Source organism: Octopus sinensis, linkage group LG18, assembly GCF_006345805.1.
Source record: "Octopus sinensis linkage group LG18, ASM634580v1, whole genome shotgun sequence".
Lineage (NCBI taxonomy): Eukaryota > Metazoa > Mollusca > Cephalopoda > Octopoda > Octopodidae > Octopus > Octopus sinensis.
This window is the reverse complement of record NC_043014.1, coordinates 52,805,705-52,823,398: the sequence shown is the minus strand read 5'-3', so window position 1 is coordinate 52,823,398 and position 17,694 is coordinate 52,805,705. Positions and strand designations below refer to the sequence as shown.

Genomic DNA, 17,694 nt, shown 5'->3' with positions numbered 1-17,694 from the left:
GCATCCTTGTGGTACAACATTCAGGAAAATTGCGGGTTCTAGGAGTGTTGCTCTTGTATACTACATGGCCTTTGTGGTCTGGCAGGTAGCAAACTAGTTAGCGTTTTGTGTTGTTTCTTAAAGATGTTGTTGAGTATTTTTTGTACAAAATGGAGAGCAGGAAATGAAATCAAAATCTGATGGAGAAATACTAAAAAACTTCATTATAATATAAAACAATTTAAGAGAAAAATGATGGAAAAAATATGAATTAAAATCTGAACACCAATTTTTTTAAGTAATGGAGAAAATAAAAGTATAGGTCAAAGCTACATACATACAGTGCTTTGAAAAATGATCCAGGTTCTTCAAAGATAATAACCTGTTTAAAAATAATCCAAAAGATTCTATAGGCATATTGGAAAGAGCACAATAAAAATAGAAATCCCTTGAGAGGAAGAAATATTTGAGTTTTGGAGTAAAGTTTGGGGAGATGAGAAGGAATCGAATTGTGATACTCGATGAATTAATTGACAAGAATAATACACTGAGCTTATAGAAGAGCAAATATGGAAAAAGATCAAACTTCCATTGAACAGATCCAGTAAATGGAAGTGGCCGGGTGAGAACGAGAGACCCAACTATTGGCTTAATGTCTTTACAAATTCACATAGCAAGGTAATTCACTGTTACAATATAATTATGAAGGAAACAGAAGTGACTCCAGAATGGCTGACCAAACTTGTATGTTCTTTGCTTCTCAAAAGTGATGAAACAAAAATCCTGAAGTCCCACAGGTCCATAACATGCCTTACAACAATGTATGAGGCCCTTTCACCTGTCCTTATGTAATGGATGTCTTCTTGCAACATTTCCCCTGATGGACAAAGATGCTGTAAATGTGGATTGTACAGGTGTTAATTAACAAAATTACTCTTGATGATTGTTACAGCAGAAAAACTGTCCGTCAGTGGCCTGAATGGCCTACAAGAAGGCCTTGGATAATCTAAGGCCTGAATGGCCTACAAGAAGGCCTTAGATAATCTTCCTTCTTGCTGGATAAAGGAATGCCTAATGACATTCAAAATTTCATCAATAAACAGGAATTTTTTGTCTTATGTCAAGAAGATCTGAATTAATTCTCAACACAGACACTATCATCATCATCATCATCGTTTAACATCAATTTTCCATGCTGGCATGCGTTGGACAGTTCGACTAAGGGTCTGGGAAGCCAGGGGGCTGCCCCAGGCTCCAGTCTGATCTGGCAGTGTTTCTACAGCTGGATGTCCTTCCTAACACCAACCACTCCGAGAGTGTAGTGGGTGCTTTTTACGTGCCACTGGCACAGGGACCAGAGGGTGCTGGCATTGACCACTTTTGGATGGTGCTTTTACGTGCCATCAGCACAGGAGCCAGTCAAGGCATCAGCCATGTTCGGATGGTGCTTTTTATGTGCCACTGGCATAGGGACCAGTCGGGGCAAGGTGGCTGGCATCGACCACATTTGGATGGTGCTTTTTACATGACACCAGCACAGGGAGCCAGACAGGTGGCACTGGCATCAGCCACAGTTACAATTTCCATTTGAAATAATTACTATAATTGTAAAAGTAAATTCCTGAATAAAACCATTGATCATCTCTATATGGATGACTTGAAGCCTTCTGTGAAAAATGGTTAACAACTGCAAGCACTCCTACACACAGTCAGACAATTTATTGATGATATTAAAATGGATTTGGGCTTGACTGTTGCAACAAAGTTCTAACTGTTAAAGAGCTACCAAAATAAAAGAATTAGAATTTGAGAGCATTTAGAAGTATCTAGGAGACTGTAAAGGAGATGAAATCATGGAGTCACTAATGAAAAGAAATTATTAGAAAGCAGTGATATGGTAAGGAGCTCTTCTAGAACTCAAGTTGACTGCCAGAAAGAAGACCCAAGGCCATACACATGTCTAATCATATACAGCTTCAATGTTATATATTGGTCCACCTCTGAGATCAACAAAGTTGATGTCATAATCCAAAAGCAGATGATCCCCCCCACACACATTATATGCATCACCCCAAATGCACAGACTGAGTACACTTTGTGAGAAAAGAATGTGGTGGGAAGTTGATACAATCTCAATTCACTGAAAATTGCAACCATGGGTCTTTCTGTCTACAACAGTCAAATGCTTGGATGTTAAAGCTGGTTCTGAAACGTGAAGATAGCAAACAGTTGCATGTTGTAATGAAGAATCAAAAGTATTCCTTCATGAAATGCAGCCAGACAAATGAGAATCTGAAGAAAATGGATCTTCAGCTGACAAAGAAAATATAGCCAAACAAACCAGCTTCCAATATGCTAAGGAGACATGAGGGCCAAAATCAACAGATAGAAAATTTCAGAATAGAGTCAGGGATCCTGATGTAGACCAAACCCTTACCTATCCATAGCGGACATGCTCTGGTCTCAAACCAGAAACTGAGGGTTTATCACTGCTGCTCAGGATCGGTTCCTTCCAACTAAGAATTGGAGACAGAAATCGGAAGACTGTGGCATCTTAAAGCAACAATACCTATTGCAATTGGGGCACTTGGAATGATGTCAAAATGTGCCAACAAATAATGCAGCCTCAAAATAAGTGAATCACATGGCTCTTCCCCTATTGGCATCTTTATATGCAAAATCTTGTTGTCCCTTGATGTTTCTGGCTAAGACTTGGCTGCAGTTTGTGTCAGTTAAAGCAAAACCAAAACATAGCAATACAGTGATGGAACAGTGACAAAAAGGACAAAAGAATCATCAGGGCAATATATTGCTCTTGCAAAGGTAAGACAACAACAACAACAACAATAATAATGGTTTTAAATGTTGGCACAGTCAGTAAGTTTGGAGGAGGAGGAGGTGGAGAGTCAATTACATTGACCCTAATGCATGACTGGTACAACCCTAAAAAGCATGAAAGGCAAAGCCAACTTCAGTGGAATTTGAACTCAAAATGTAAAGTTAGATGAGATGCCACCAAGCGTTTTGTCCAGTGTGCTAATGATTCTGCCAGTTGGCCAAATTAATAATAATAATAATGATGATGATAATAATAATAATCCTTTCTGCTATAGGCACAAGGGCTGAAATTTGGGGAAGGAGGATAGTTGATTACATCGACCCCAGTGAGTAACTGGTACTTAGTTTATTGACCCCGTAAGGATGAAAGGCAAGTTGACCTCGGCGGAATTTGAACTCAGAATGTAGTGGTAGACGAAATACCGCTCAGCATTTTGCCTGGCTAACGATTCTGCCAGCCTGCCACCTTAATGATACTAATAATAATAATAATAATAATAATAATAATAATACAGTAAAAGCTTGCAGTACGAGTGCAGCATTGTACAAGTAATGAGCCGAGGCTGATGCAGCAAATGTTTGTCTTGAAATACAAACAGAAATCCACAAAACAAGTGAGTTTTATACAAGCAACTGGCGCTAGTCAGTGCTGAGCCCACACATGCCCTCCCAGCTGGTACAGCCTCTGCTTGCTTACTTCATGTGTTTATCTCGTGGCAGCATCCCTTTTGTTTTTTCTCAGTTTTGTACTTTTTTTGCTATTATTTTATAATAATTAGTTGTATTAGCCATGGGTCCTAAGAAGAAAAAGCTGATTACGATGAAACTGAAAAGGAAATCGTTGATAAACATGAGAGAGGGCTCCTTGTAGGGTATATAGCACATCAATATGACTGAAGCATGTTGACGGTCCACACCATCGTGAAGAAAAAGGATGAGATGAAGGCTGTTACAACAACAAAACGTCTCTCCAGGCTCTCTAAGCAATGCACATCTGTCTACAAAGAGATGGGAAAATTGCTTCTCCTGTGGATCAAGAACAAGCCACTCACAGGGGATATGATGATGGAGACCATCACAAGCTCTGTATGGAGAGATCTCTTAAAGCAGAACCCTAGAACATTGATGAGGCAGATGCAATTAAAGCCAGTCGTGGCTGGTTTGGTAATTCCATGAAGAGGACTGGTGTTCATAGAGTTGTCAGGTATGGAGAAGCATCAAGTTCTGACACAAAGGCAGCTGAAAATTTCTGAATTTCAAGAAAGGTATCATCCTGGAAATGTATTCACAGCTTGTGCAGTTGCTTTGTTTAATGACAAATGCTCCGACACATTTTCGTAACATTTTGAAAGACAGGAAGAAGCAGACTTTCTCTTGATAGGTTTCTAATCAAACAAACGACCTGCAAGCGTGAAAAGTGAAGAAAGGGTGTCTAAAAAGCCTAAATTAAGCAAAGGGAGTGAGAAAATGCCAGAAATTGTTCTTCCTGAAGTCCTAATGGAAGGAGATTCTTCTTCCAGACAATAATCCTCCTCCTCCTCCCTAACAACAACAACAACATTCAGTTTTTATACTTTTTCTTTTTTTAGATGGCAGATGTTGTAAAATCTGGTTGGATTCAGCGCTATAGTAGTAAGTAATGAGCTCCATTTATTCTTCTCATTTCTATGGTTCCTGTCATTCTTCTTTGTTTTTATGTTTATTTTTTGCTTAGCCAGAAGAGGCAGGACACCAGCTCCCATAACTATTTTGGTGTATGTCTGAGACTGATAGTGCTCAGAGAAGAAGAAACCATAACTTTATAGAAAACAGTGTGTGTATATATATATATATATAGAGAGAGAGAGAGAGAGAGAAAGAGTTACTGAGTTTAATCCCAAGAACTAGTTTGGCTGTTTGCAACAGAGTGGATGGCCTTTGATTCTATTGCTGGTTGATAGTATGGCAGAGACAGTAACTAACCACTTTTCCACTCATGGCTATGCCACGAAGGAAAGACAAGTCAATATATTTGCAGCATCTGTGGAATTGCAGATATGTACAACCTTACATACCTGCTTTAGTGCTCCACTTTCCAGATTTTCTGAATGGGTTTACTCTCTTGGCCTTTCTTAATTGCTCAGTCGATTACCCTCAAGACGCCAAGGGTTTATTATTATAGTGAGCATAATTTGTGCAGGTCCAATGTGGCTGATGCCAGTGCAGCCTTGAAAGGCTTCTGTGCTGGTGGCACACGACCTGCTGTGCTTGAGGAGACTTATTGAGTCAAGTACATCAACATCAAAATAAATATCAAATGGAAATTGTAGTTGTGATACCTGTGCCGGTGGCACGTAAAAAGCACCATTCGAATGTGGCTGATGCCAGCGCTGCTTTGACTGGCTTCTGTGCCGGTGGCACGTAAAAAGCACCAACCGATCGTGGCCATTGCCAGCCTCCCCTGGCACGTAAAAAGCACCCACTACACTCATGGAGTGGTTGGTGTTAGGAAGGGCATCCAGCTGTAGAAACACTGCCAGATCAGACTGGAGCCTGGGGCAGCCCCCTGGCTTCCCAGGCCCCAGTCGAACTGTCCAACCCGTGCTAGCACGAAAAACGGACGTTAAACGATGATGATGGTGTGGTGCACAAGTGCTATGGGTCCCATAGCTATCAGGATATAGGATTTGTACGGAGTTATCTTCTCTTAGATGAGCAACTAATGAACTGAAGGGCTTCATCTGTCCTGGGTCAGTTGGCAGGTAGGTTGAGTGACCTTCTGGAGGCAACCTATTGCTGGGATCCTCACATGTGTTATTATTCTTGTTCAATAAACTTGGGAACAACAGGAGGTAAGAGATAGTTCCACACCCCTCAAAACCCTGCAACAAGGACCCATTACTGGATGCTGTTTAAAGCCCTACTCAGGATACCTGCAACAGACTAGATTCTGTGAAAAGCATCCAACAGCCTGTTGGGGCTTGTGCTGGAGCTCATTGTTTATACATATCCTTTTTTTTTGTTGTGCCTTTCAGTCTGGAGAGAAAGCAGTGTCCATGTCCTGTTATGGACTCTGCCTTCAAGACTAGTGGGATGGAGAGAGAGAGAGGAAGATATCCTAAACCAGAGACGAGGGTTGCATGAACTCCACTTCAATGTATCTCAGGTGCTAAGTTCACCACAAAGTCTTTGTTGTGATGTATTGGCTTTTGTGCCTCAATGACCTTGTGAACTATGTCAGTAGAGTGCAAGCTAGACATATCAAAGGATGGAGGCCAGAGCAATATGGGCCGGCTCTTCGGAGAGGTAAAAATGGGTTTGTGTGGAGTCAACATCTCTATCTAGAAAAAGCAAAGTTACAGTAACATCGATGGCAATTGAAAGCCAGGAAGACCTTAAAGGAAATGTCTTGGAGCTTTTCTGGAGAAAAGTTGTTGATGGCTTCTGCTCCATGGAGAGTGAAGAAAGGCTTAAGTGCCAGGTGGTGGTGCCAAAGCAGAGGAAAGATTGATCCTGTCATGCAAGCAGGCTGTGGTGGGATTCGAACTCAGAGTACATAGACCCAAAGCAAATGTTGCAAAGCATTTGGTCTGACATACTTTCAGTTCCCCCAACTCATGGCTCTGGAATGGAACCTTGTTATTGACCCTGAAAGGATGACAAACAAAGGCGACTTCTATAGGATCAGAGCACAGTCTTACAGAACAAACCCTGTGGGACCGTTTATTCTAATGACTCTTCCACCTGTTGCTGGATTGAATTTTTATTTATTTATGCTTACATTGGTTTGGTCTGAAGGAATGAGCGATAGCTTTGGCCTTTAGAAATGCTCCAACCACCCCACCCAAAAAAAAAGAAAAGAAGAGAAAAGAAAAAGAGATTGAGGTTTAATCTGACTGACAGTTTTGCATAGTTTCCATCAAAGCAGGCTTTTTCAACCTTATAGTGCAGTGGAAGACTCTCGCCCAAAGTGCTGAGCTGTGGGACTGAACCTGAAGTCATATGGTTGCAATAGCCACACAGCCATGCCAGCTTCTCTACATAAAATATGTAGCTTAGAGGACAACAGGAAGTTCCTACAGAACAACTTTCTGAGTGTCACAGACCAAATCTGTGGCTGGTGCAAAGTCTCGAGCAGACCTAGGGTGATGTGGTGGAGTAGTGTTGTAGATAAGGCCATTAGAGCGAAAGAATAGGGCTGGAAGAATTGTGGTAGCAGAGAACTTTATCAGGTAGTGAGGAGGGAGGCAAGAAGACAGGTATACTTAGCTGGGCAAGAAGCAGAAAGGAAGAAGTTTACCAATGTTGTGTTGTGTGAGGACCAGTGGCTTAAGGTGTTTCTATTTGGAAGACAGTGAATCAGGAAAAATTATGTGTGTTCGTATGGATGATGGCTGATTTGCAGTTAGTGATTCTGCAAAGAAAGAGGCTTGAAAGTGCCACTATGAAAGGCTGCTAAATATAGAGAACACATGGGAGAAGGAGAGTCTGCCTAATGTGGAACCAATAGAGGGACCAGCTATCCAAATGGACAGTAGCATGGTAGATAAAGCTATGAAGGATATGAAGACAGGGAAAGCTCCTAGCAACATTCACTGCTGGGATGCGTAAGATATCTGGCAGAGTGGGATATGGCCTAGTCACTCATATAGCTGATGTAACAGCATTATAGTCAACTGCCACAGAGGCAAAGGTTACACCTTAGAAACAATTACAGAGGCATCAGATTGCTGGACCAGATGATGAAAGTTACAAAAAGGATCATAGCTCAATTAATGAGGAAGAGAGGTAGCCTAGATGAGATGCAGATTGGTTTTGTGCCCAGAAGAAGCATTAGTGATGCTATCTTCCTGGTGAGGCAACAGCAAGAGAGGTACTTGGCCAGAAATAAACCTCTGTATTTGGCTTTTGTTGATATGGGGAAAGCCTTTGTCAGGGTCCCTCTGTCTTTTATCAAGGGGTCAATGTGGAAACTAGGATAGACGATTGGTTGGTGAGAATTGTACAAGCCATGTACAGGGATGCTGGTCGAAAGGTGAAAGTTGCCAACGAGTATAGTAAAGAATTTAGTGAACAACTAGGAGTCCACCAGGGGTCATTTCTCAGCTGCCTTTTGTTTTGCATAGTCCCCCAGGTTATAAGAGAGGAATTTAAGACTGGCTGCTCTTGGGAACTCCTCTATGTCAATGACCTTGTTCTTATTACTGAATTCCTACCAGAACTAGAGAAGAAGTTTCAGGTATGAAAGCAAAGTCTGGAATCAAAGAGCCTCAGAGTTAATTTAGCAGTGCTCAAAGTCCTAATAAGTAGGAAAGGAAAAGAGATAAATCACAAATCCTTTTAGGAAGATGGCCCTACTCAGTATGTAGAAAAGGTGTCAGAAACTCCATGCAATGTACCCAGTGCAAACTATGGAAACATCAGAGGTACAGTGGCATTACTGGAAGATTAACAGAGAAAGAAGTCTTTACATGTGGCAGATGTGCAGAAACCCTGCAAAAAGCTTTGAGTGTTGTATATCAACAGTAGAGGGGACTGTTTTGAAGTGGACCCTTCAGATTAAATGTAAATAGTTATAAATTTGTGTTATAAAAAGTCTCATTTTTTGTTTTGGTTGGACCTTGTAAATACAGTTCCTGGTTTTAGCTGTTATTTGCATTGTTATGAAAGAGGTTGATAATGGAGGAGAAGGAACACCTGACTATATTCGCTCAAGGTATTTGAAGATAGCTCTTTGTTCTGAGTTAAAAAATCAATATTTTGCTTATAGAATTGATTTGTTTGAGGAGATCAATAAAATATGTTACCATGCCGACCTATCATGTGATTATTTCAAACGACTTTTTCCTGCTCTTCTGTTGTGGGCATAATTTGTACCTTTGTGACTAATGAGAGAATTGTTGTTGTTATTGTTATTATTAAGGCAGTGATTGGGTGGAATTGTTATGTGCCAGATAAAAATACGTAGCAGCATTCCTTCCAATGCTTCACATTTTGAGTTCAAATCCCATCAAGGTCAACTTTACTGTTCATCTTTTGGGAATCAATAAAATAACTCACTGTGATTGATGTAATTAACTGCCCACCCACCAAAAAGAAAAAGGATTTCAGGCTCATTCCCTATAGCATCTTATAACTCAGTCCAGATGAAGGCTTACACAACTGCTAGCAAGTGCTGGTCCCTGCTCCTTAACTATTTTATTACCACAAACTGCTTTTGTTTCAGTTAAGTTTTGAAAATTACAAAGAGTTTTGTAAAATAGCTTTGACATGATTTAAGCTGGTTTTTGGAACATAAAGTAACATGGAAGTTTGATGGAAGGTTTTAATGTATGTCTCATTAAAACAGAAAGTTTGTATCAAAGAGCCAGCGGGTGGGGTGGGGGCAGACTCATGCAGGTCAGTACGAAAAGGATAAATCAGACAAGAATATTTATTGTGAAAATTGTGTGTACATTTGGTGTGATATCAATGATTATCTTCTGTATATTTTAACAACTATCTCAATTTTTTCAGGAGGCCATAACAAATTAAGTGGTTTTGATTATTTCATTCGGCAGCTGTTGTGTGGCCCCGTGTGTGGATCTCATAGATCGGGTAAAATTGGTCTGTTCCTAACCATGTCTAATTAATAGAAAAATAGAAAAGACCTAGTTGGCACCCCCTTTCATTTCCCTACCTGCAGTTGTTCCTATCCCTTGTCTGTAGTCTCATGATAAGCAAGTCTGTGCTGCCTGCAGGCTTTTAGAAGCCTTATTCTTAGAATGGTAGTTTAGAGTTTAGTACCACAGAAAGGAATCTGCACACCTCTTCAAATCAATAAAACTCTTTAATCAATGACTGGATATTGTTAATTACAAGCAAATGACCTGAAAATGCTGATTTTTAATGTTCCCCGTCTGTTTGATGCTGTTGTGTTTTCTGATATTCTTGGCCAGTAAAATGTAATGTGTGTGTGTGTGTGTGTACTTGTATGTTTGATATGTGCGCAGATGTATATGTCTAGATGCATGTATGTTTACATATATATCTATATTCATATCTGTAAGTGTATACATGCATATATATGTGTGTGTGTGTGTGTATATATAAATGTGTGTGTGTGTGTATATATAAATGTGTGTGTATATGTATATACATACATGTATATATATTATAATAGAGAAAGTTTCTTATTAAATAGATTTGTAACAGTTACTAAAAGAGAGCAATTATTAACGGCTTGACCGTATGGAAAGTCTTTTATAAATTCATATTCCAAGAAATTTGCTGTAATTTTGATCTCTGAAGTTTATTGAATATTTGAACTACAGGTTTTTCACAAATTTAAATATTCATTGCATTCCCTCCGTAATAGATTTAATAGACAATATTTTGCAGGTAAAATTTTCTGTTTTCTTTAACATTAGTCTCTCTCTCTCTCTCTCTCTCTCTCTCTCTCTCTCTCTCTCTCTCTCTCTCTCTCTCTCTCTCTCTCTCTCTCTCTCTCTCTCCATTGCCTCTGTTTTCATTAATGATGATTTAATATATATTAATTTCAATATTTTCATTTCAAGTTTTAATTTGCTATTTGCAAAACCCACAGTTTATTCTATATACATAATGAAAAACAATTATTTATTGAATGAATGAATGCTATTAGACAAAATAGCTGTATAACTTTGAGAGGCATAACTACGAATGTGTGCCTTCTCCCCTGACTTTGTTGCCTTATAATGTCCAGAAAAATGGATACTTTTAAACGAAATTTTCCACAAATACTGTTTAGATGCTGTAGATTCAGAGTATTTAGGGATTTATGGGAAAGAATTTTTCTGAAGGGGTAGGGAGAGGAGTTTGAGAAAATTCACATGATTTGACATTTTTCCCTTCATAACTTTCAGGAAAATGGATATCTTTTAATGAAATTTTATGCAAATACCTTTCAAACAACAGATTATGATTATAAAGAAATTTGTGGGGGAAATTTTTCCCAAAGGGGTGGGGAGAGGAGTTTTGAAAAAGCAGAGTTTTAGATCAGTTGGAATTAGTCTGTTTTGATGGGGTTTTTTCCCATTTTTTTTTAACCACAACCTTCAAAATGATGTAGGGCAAGGGTCATTGTTTTATGGGAAAAAAAAAAAATTGTTTTTGTACAACCCCACCGTCATCCCATTCCAAACCGATTTTGGCCAATTTATTTTGCACTTCATAACCATTCAGTAAAAAAAAAAAATTTTAATTATTAATATTTTCAGAGTAAAATGTGAGTAATTTATAGGAGATTTGGCACATCCTAAGACAACCCTCCTTGTTACTTTTTCACTCTTGAATGTATTTCAGTTTCCGTCTACCAAATCCACTCACAAGGCATTGGTCAGCCCGAGGCTATAGTAGAAGACACTTGCCCAAGGTGCCATGCAGTGGGAATGAACCTGGAACCATGTGGTTGGTAAACAAGCTACTTACCACATAGCCACGAATCCATAGTAAATATAAAAACGCGCATACCACATACAATAGGGGCTCTTTCCAGTTTTTGTCCATCATCATCATCATCATCATCATCAACATCCATTTTCCATGCTGGCATGAATTAGATGGTTTGAATAGAGATGATGGTAAGCTGGAGAACTGCACCAGGCTCCAGTCTGTTTTGGCTGGATTCCTACGGCCCTCCTAACATCAATCACTCTACAGAGTGTACTGGGTGCCCTCTTACATGTCACTGGCACAGGTGCCATTCAGGTGTCACTAGCACTGGCCACAACCATGACTTCACTTAGCTCGATGTGTCTTCTCAAGCACAGCAATTTGCCAGAAGTCTCAGCCATATGTTATTGTCTCTGTGAGACTCAACATCCAAAGATCACATTTCACCATCTCGTCCCACATTCTTCCTGCGCCTACCTCTTCCACAGGTTCCTTCCTCAATTAGAGATCAGCACTTCTTTACACAGCTGTCCTCGTCCATATGCATGACCATGCCAGCACAGTCTTCGGTCCTGCATACTACCCATCTGATGTCTCTTATACCCAATTTTCCTCTTAAGACACACTCTGTCGCATGTGTACACTGACATTGCATGTCCTCTATAGTCACAGCCCATGTCTCATTTGGCCATGCAGCATAGCTATTCGTATGCTGGCATCATACAATCTGCCTTTCACTCTGAGTGAGAGGCCCTTTGTTACCAACAAAGGTAGTAGCCCTCTGAACTTTGCCCATCCCATTCTTCTTCTAACAGCTATGCTTTCAGAACAACTTCTACGACTGCTAGCTCACCTAAGTAATGGGGACTGTCTACTACTTCTAAGGGTTCCTCTGGACATTTGAGGGAGTCTATTTTCCATACATTCCTAGTGTTTAATGTACCTGTCACATGTTAACACTACATTCTCTGGTAATCTTCCAACGATACCACTGCACTTCTTAATGTTCATAGCATGCATTGGGTATACCTTATAAAGTTTCTACCTACATCTTCTCTACATATTGAGCAGGGCCATCTGCCTGAAGGAATTTCTGATTTGTCTGTTTTCCTACACACTAAGACTTTGATCTTTATTAACTCTAAGGCTCTTTCATTCCAAACCTTTCTGAAATATCGTCTTTAGTTGTGGTAGTGATTCAGCTATAAGAACAAGGTCATCAGCATAGAAGAGGAGCTCCCAAGGACAACCTGTCTTAAATTTCCCTGTTATAGCCTGGAAGACTATGATGAATGAGATGGGGCTGAAAACCAATCCTTGGTGAACTCATTGCTGGTTTTCACCTTACTGACAGCATCATTAGACATACCTTGTACAGCTCTCACTAATCACTCATCTATCCCTACCTTCTGCATTGACCACTTGATATAGTTCTTTGCTACCATCACCCTTCAAGTCCTGTTTCTTTGCTCTTATGGCCCTGCCAACTACACTGTTCTACCACCATCTCACCCTATGTCTGGTTGGCATGTTGCGCCAGGCACAAATTTGGTCTGTGGCACTCAACAACTTCCCCTGTAGGAACTTCCAGTTGTCCACTATATTACATGTCTGTAATTCCTTCTTCTTATTAAATGCTTCTATTGGGACTCTAAATATGTAACTATTCACTCAGTAACAATGCTCTGGTTGGCCTGGGGCTATATCGTGTATGTGTGTGTATCTACACACACACAAATACAGAGGCTTCTTTCAGTTTCTGTCTACCAAATCCGCTCAAAGCTTTGAGCAACTTGTGGCTATACATGAAGATACTTGCCCAAGGTGCCATGCTGTGGAACTGAACCTCAAACCCTCAAGTTGGGAAGCAAATTCCTTAACCATACAGCCATACATGCACCTAGAGAATTGTGTGTATGCGCATATATATATATATATATATTTATATATTGGGAAGAAAATTTTTGTGTGTGGCAAATATTCAGGAGCAATAAATTACTGAAAACATGCAGAGAATATCTTCCATCACATTCCATTGGGAAAAACTAGAAGTAGTTGATAGCTTAGCTTCCGTTGCCTAGGTGACCAAGTCAGTAACAGGGGTAGATGCTCTGAAAATGTAGCTGCTAGAGTAAGGATATTCTGGGCAAAGTTCAGAGAACTCCTACCTCTTCTGGTGACAAAGGGCCTCTTGCTCAGAGTAAAAGGTAGACTGTATGATGCATGTGTGCAAACAGCCATGCTACATGGCAGTGAAACATGGGCCGTGACTGCCGAGGACAGGCGTAAGCTTGCAAGGAATGAAGCCAATATGCTCTGCTGGATGTGTAATGTCAGTGTGCATTCACAACAGAGTGTAAGTGCCCTGAGAGAAAAGTTGGACTTAAGAAGCATCAGATGTGGTGTGCAAAAGAGACGATTGCGCTGGTATGGTCATGTGTTGCGAATGAATGAGGGCAGCTGTGTGAAAAAGTGTCACACCCTAGCAGTTGAGGGAACCTGTGGAAGAGGTAGACCCAGGAAGACCTGGGATGAGGTGGTGAAGCACAAACTTTGAACATTGGACCTCACTGAGGCAATGACAAGTGACTGGGACCTTTGGAGATATGCTGTGCTTGAGAAAACCTGGCAAACCAGGCGAGACCATAACTGTGGCTTGTACCAGTGCTGTATAACCAGCCCATTTAAGAGTACTCTTCAATTGTTGGACAATAAACTATACTTGCAAAGACCTCTTGAGGCAAGTGAAATGACTGTTGTGGACGATGACAGTACCACCTGATTGGTACCCATGCCAGTGGAATGTTAAAAGCACCATTTGAGCGTGATCGTTGCCAGTGCTGCTGGACTGGCTCCTGTGCAGATGGCACGTAAAAAGCACCATTTGAACATGACCGATCCCAGTACCGCCTGACTGGCTCTCGTGCTGGTGGCACATAAAAGCATGCTCTACACTCTCGGAGTGGTTGGCGTTAGAAAGGGCATCCAGCTGTAGAAACTTTGCCAGATCAGATTGGAGCCTGGTACAGCCTTCTGGCTCGCCAGCCCTCATTCAAACCATCCAACCCATGCCAGCATGGAAAGCGGACATTAAGCAATGATGATGATGATGATATATCTAAGGTACCATCTTCTCCATATGTTTTAGTTTCAGTGTGTCTTGTGGTGTACTTGATCATCCCCTCTCGACCATCAAACACTTATGACATCTCAATACCTACCCATCCACTTACATACAGATGCTATGGAGAGAGAGGGCTGTGCTCCCAAATGCCCAGGACAGCTTTGCAGCCCCTCTTCCCCTATGTTCTTCAGAGAAAAGACAACCTTTATGGCAAGCCACATGAGACCACCATTGCCCATGATAACTTGTTTATATGAAATAATAAACGAGTTAGTGATGTGATTCAGGTCACCAAGGACAATGTGTTACAGTAATTAGATGAATAACTTTTCCAGCCTGTCAGCAAGTTAATTAAAAGCTCAATTAGTTTCTAGTCACCTTCAGTTTAAAATAGCCAAGCTCGTTAATGTCAATTACACACTCGATCCTTGCCAACTTAGAAGTTGCTTCTTTCTTTCCTTGCCTGCTTCTATATCTTGCGCTGACTATCATTCACACTCCCCCTCTCTCTTTCTCTCTACACACACATACGCATATATATATGTGTGTGTGTACATGTTGACACACAGACAAACACTTGTATATGTATATACATTACTGTTTGGTCTTAAATCAAGTTTTACACACACACACACAAACTGTTAAGACATTAAGCTGAAGGTTTACTCTGTATGTTTTAGTAGGATACCTGTTAATTAACTTCCCCAAGGAAAAGGTGGTCAGTGACTCTGAACTTTCAACTTGCTTCTTGCCATCATCAGACTAATGTCGTTGGCAAGAAAGCTGAAAGTTCAGAGTCGCTGTCAAACTTTTCCTTCTCAAAGTTTAATACATCATTGCCATTTCTCGTTGTTTTCCATGTCTGCATGGGTTCGGTGGTTTGACTGGAGCTTATAAGCTGAAGGGCTATAAAAGAAAATGGGGAAGGAAAAATATAGTGGATACTTGGTTAAAATTTATTTGGATCACAATGAAAAAGACATACATCTAAGGTTCAGGATATAAAGGGATCGGATCTACAAATGAAATAACCAAAAAAAAAAAAAATCCTACGTGTGTTTCAATCCGGCTTTAGGTTTGAATTATCAGCATTCAAGCTATTTTAGATGTAAAAAAATCCCACATTTAGTTGGATATCTTCAGAGATAGATGTTTCAGGTGTTGAACAATGAAATAAACTCAGTTTCGGACCGTGTTTTCAAATATTCAAGCATAAACAATAATTTATTCAGATGCCGAGTTCATGCGAGGAGATACATTGAAATTATGCTAAAATACTAGAATGTATTTGGAAAATATACATATAAGGGGTTAAGGGACATAAGTCATTTAATTATAATATGTGATGTTACTGGCTGTTAATGGTACTAAAGACAATGAAAGTAGCAGGGGTGGATGCCCCGAAAGTGTAGCTGCTAGAATAAGAATCGCCTGGGCAAAGTTCAGAGAGATCCTACTTCTGCTGGTGACAAAGGGCCTCTCGCAAAAATTACAAAAGCTACTGATACATCCCAAAAGTACCTACTAGAAGGGACACACACGAATATTCACACCCTCTTACAAAGTTCTACATACATAAATAAATTCTAAACAATAATATAATCACAAATTTAACCAATAAAAAATTAGCCCCAAACACCTCTCCATCACATCCCACAACCGAATCGCCACTCAAGCTCAACAGAGATTATATAAAGCCGAGATTAACTCCAATGCATTGCCGTCTGATGATAGTTTAACTGGTTGAAACTTCGAAGTCTCTGTCATAATATTCTTGTTTCAAAAATGTGTGTGTGTGGCAACTTGGTTCTGGATTCAACCTCACTGCATGGCACCTTGGGCAAGTGTCTTCTACTATAACCTCGGACTGACCAAAGCCTCGTGAGTGGATTTGGTAGATGGAAATGTCTGCGTCTGTGTTCGTCCCCCACCCCACTGCTTGACATCTGGTGTTGATGTGTTTATGTCCCTTTAACTTAGTGGTTGGCAAAGAAGACCAATAATAGACCAGGCTAAAAAAAAAAAAATAAATCCTGGGATTGATTTGTTCAACTAAAAAACCTTCATGACAGTGCCCCAGCATGGCCGCAGTCAAAAGACTGAAACAAGTTAAAGATAAATGATTGATATATATATATATATATATATATATAATCCTCATCATCATCATCATTTAACGTCTGCTTTCCATGCTGGCATGGGTTGGATTAATTGACAGGAGTCTGCACCAGACTTCTATGTCTGTTTTGGCAGGGTTTTATAGCTGGATATATCATTGTCATCATCATTGTCATTTAACGTCCGCTTTCTATGCTGGCATGGGTTGGAGAGTTCGACCGGGGTCTGGGAAGCCAGGAGGCTGCACCAGGCTCCAATCTGTTTTGGCAAAGTTTCTACAGCTGGATGCCCCTCCTAAACACCAACCACTCTGAGAGTGTAGTGGGTGCTTTTTATATACCACTGGCATGGGAGCCAGTCTGGCGGCATGGTCATTGACCACACTTGAATGTTGCTTTTTACATGCCACTGATATATATATATATATATATATATATACTATCAGCTAAGCCTGGTTTCACCCGGTCTATTTGGATGATGTGGTCGTGATGATTGATGTATTTGTACATAGTCTGTTTCTGAGAGCTATTCTATTGGACCTCTGTCTAATCATTAAAACATTGATTTGATTATGAACATAAAAAGAAATTATATATTAATCCTTATTTTTGTAAGCAGTTGTATCCTTAAAAAAATTTATTTGCAGAGAGCAGAAATTGAAAGAAGATATATGAAATGGATGTGTGTGCATGCATGCATGTGTGTATGTGAGAGAGATAGAGTTACAATAGTTGGTTTATGGAAAAGATTATGTTAAATTTTTGAAATGCAAACATGTGAATGAAAATTAAGTTCAGATCTGGTAGAAATAGCAACCAAATCTCCCTCAAAACACCCTACTGTATTAATCCGACAATTCTGCCTATTATGTAGTTTGAATGAGAAACTGTAAGTAAAGATTAAGATTATTAACCCCACAAAAAGGTGAAAGAAGAGAGACGACATAGTGAAAGTTTTGGCTGACTGTCATCCTGTACTCCCCTTGTTGCTAGCGAAATGGTATATGCCGGCTGTGTGAGCAACTGGTTGTTTAAATGGCGGAACAAACAGGGGAATTCCATTAGAAAATGTTTTAATCGATTTTCTCGGTAACTATAGGGGCTAGGAAATAAATACAAGGTGCATTACAATTTATGCAGCCGTCTCCACATGTGTGCCATTTTTCACGCGAATCCACCCAGCTGTTTGGCTGTGTGAGGAAGTGCCACACCCTAACTGTGGAAGAGGTAGACCCAGGAAGACAT

General features: G+C 40.1%; 1 protein-coding gene across 1 annotated transcript in view; it reads left to right on the top strand.

Annotated features, from left to right (window-relative positions):
• Window positions 1-3,717: 3,717 nt before the first annotated feature.
• The window catches only part of LOC115221694, a 46,551-nt gene continuing 32,574 nt past the window's right edge, over window positions 3,718-17,694 (top strand). Inside the window, exons 1-3 of the mRNA XM_036510604.1 lie at window positions 3,718-3,981; window positions 4,407-4,449; window positions 9,313-9,393. Of these exons, the coding sequence (XP_036366497.1) occupies window positions 3,718-3,981; window positions 4,407-4,449; window positions 9,313-9,393 (388 nt within the window). The remainder of the gene's footprint in view (window positions 3,982-4,406; window positions 4,450-9,312; window positions 9,394-17,694) is intronic.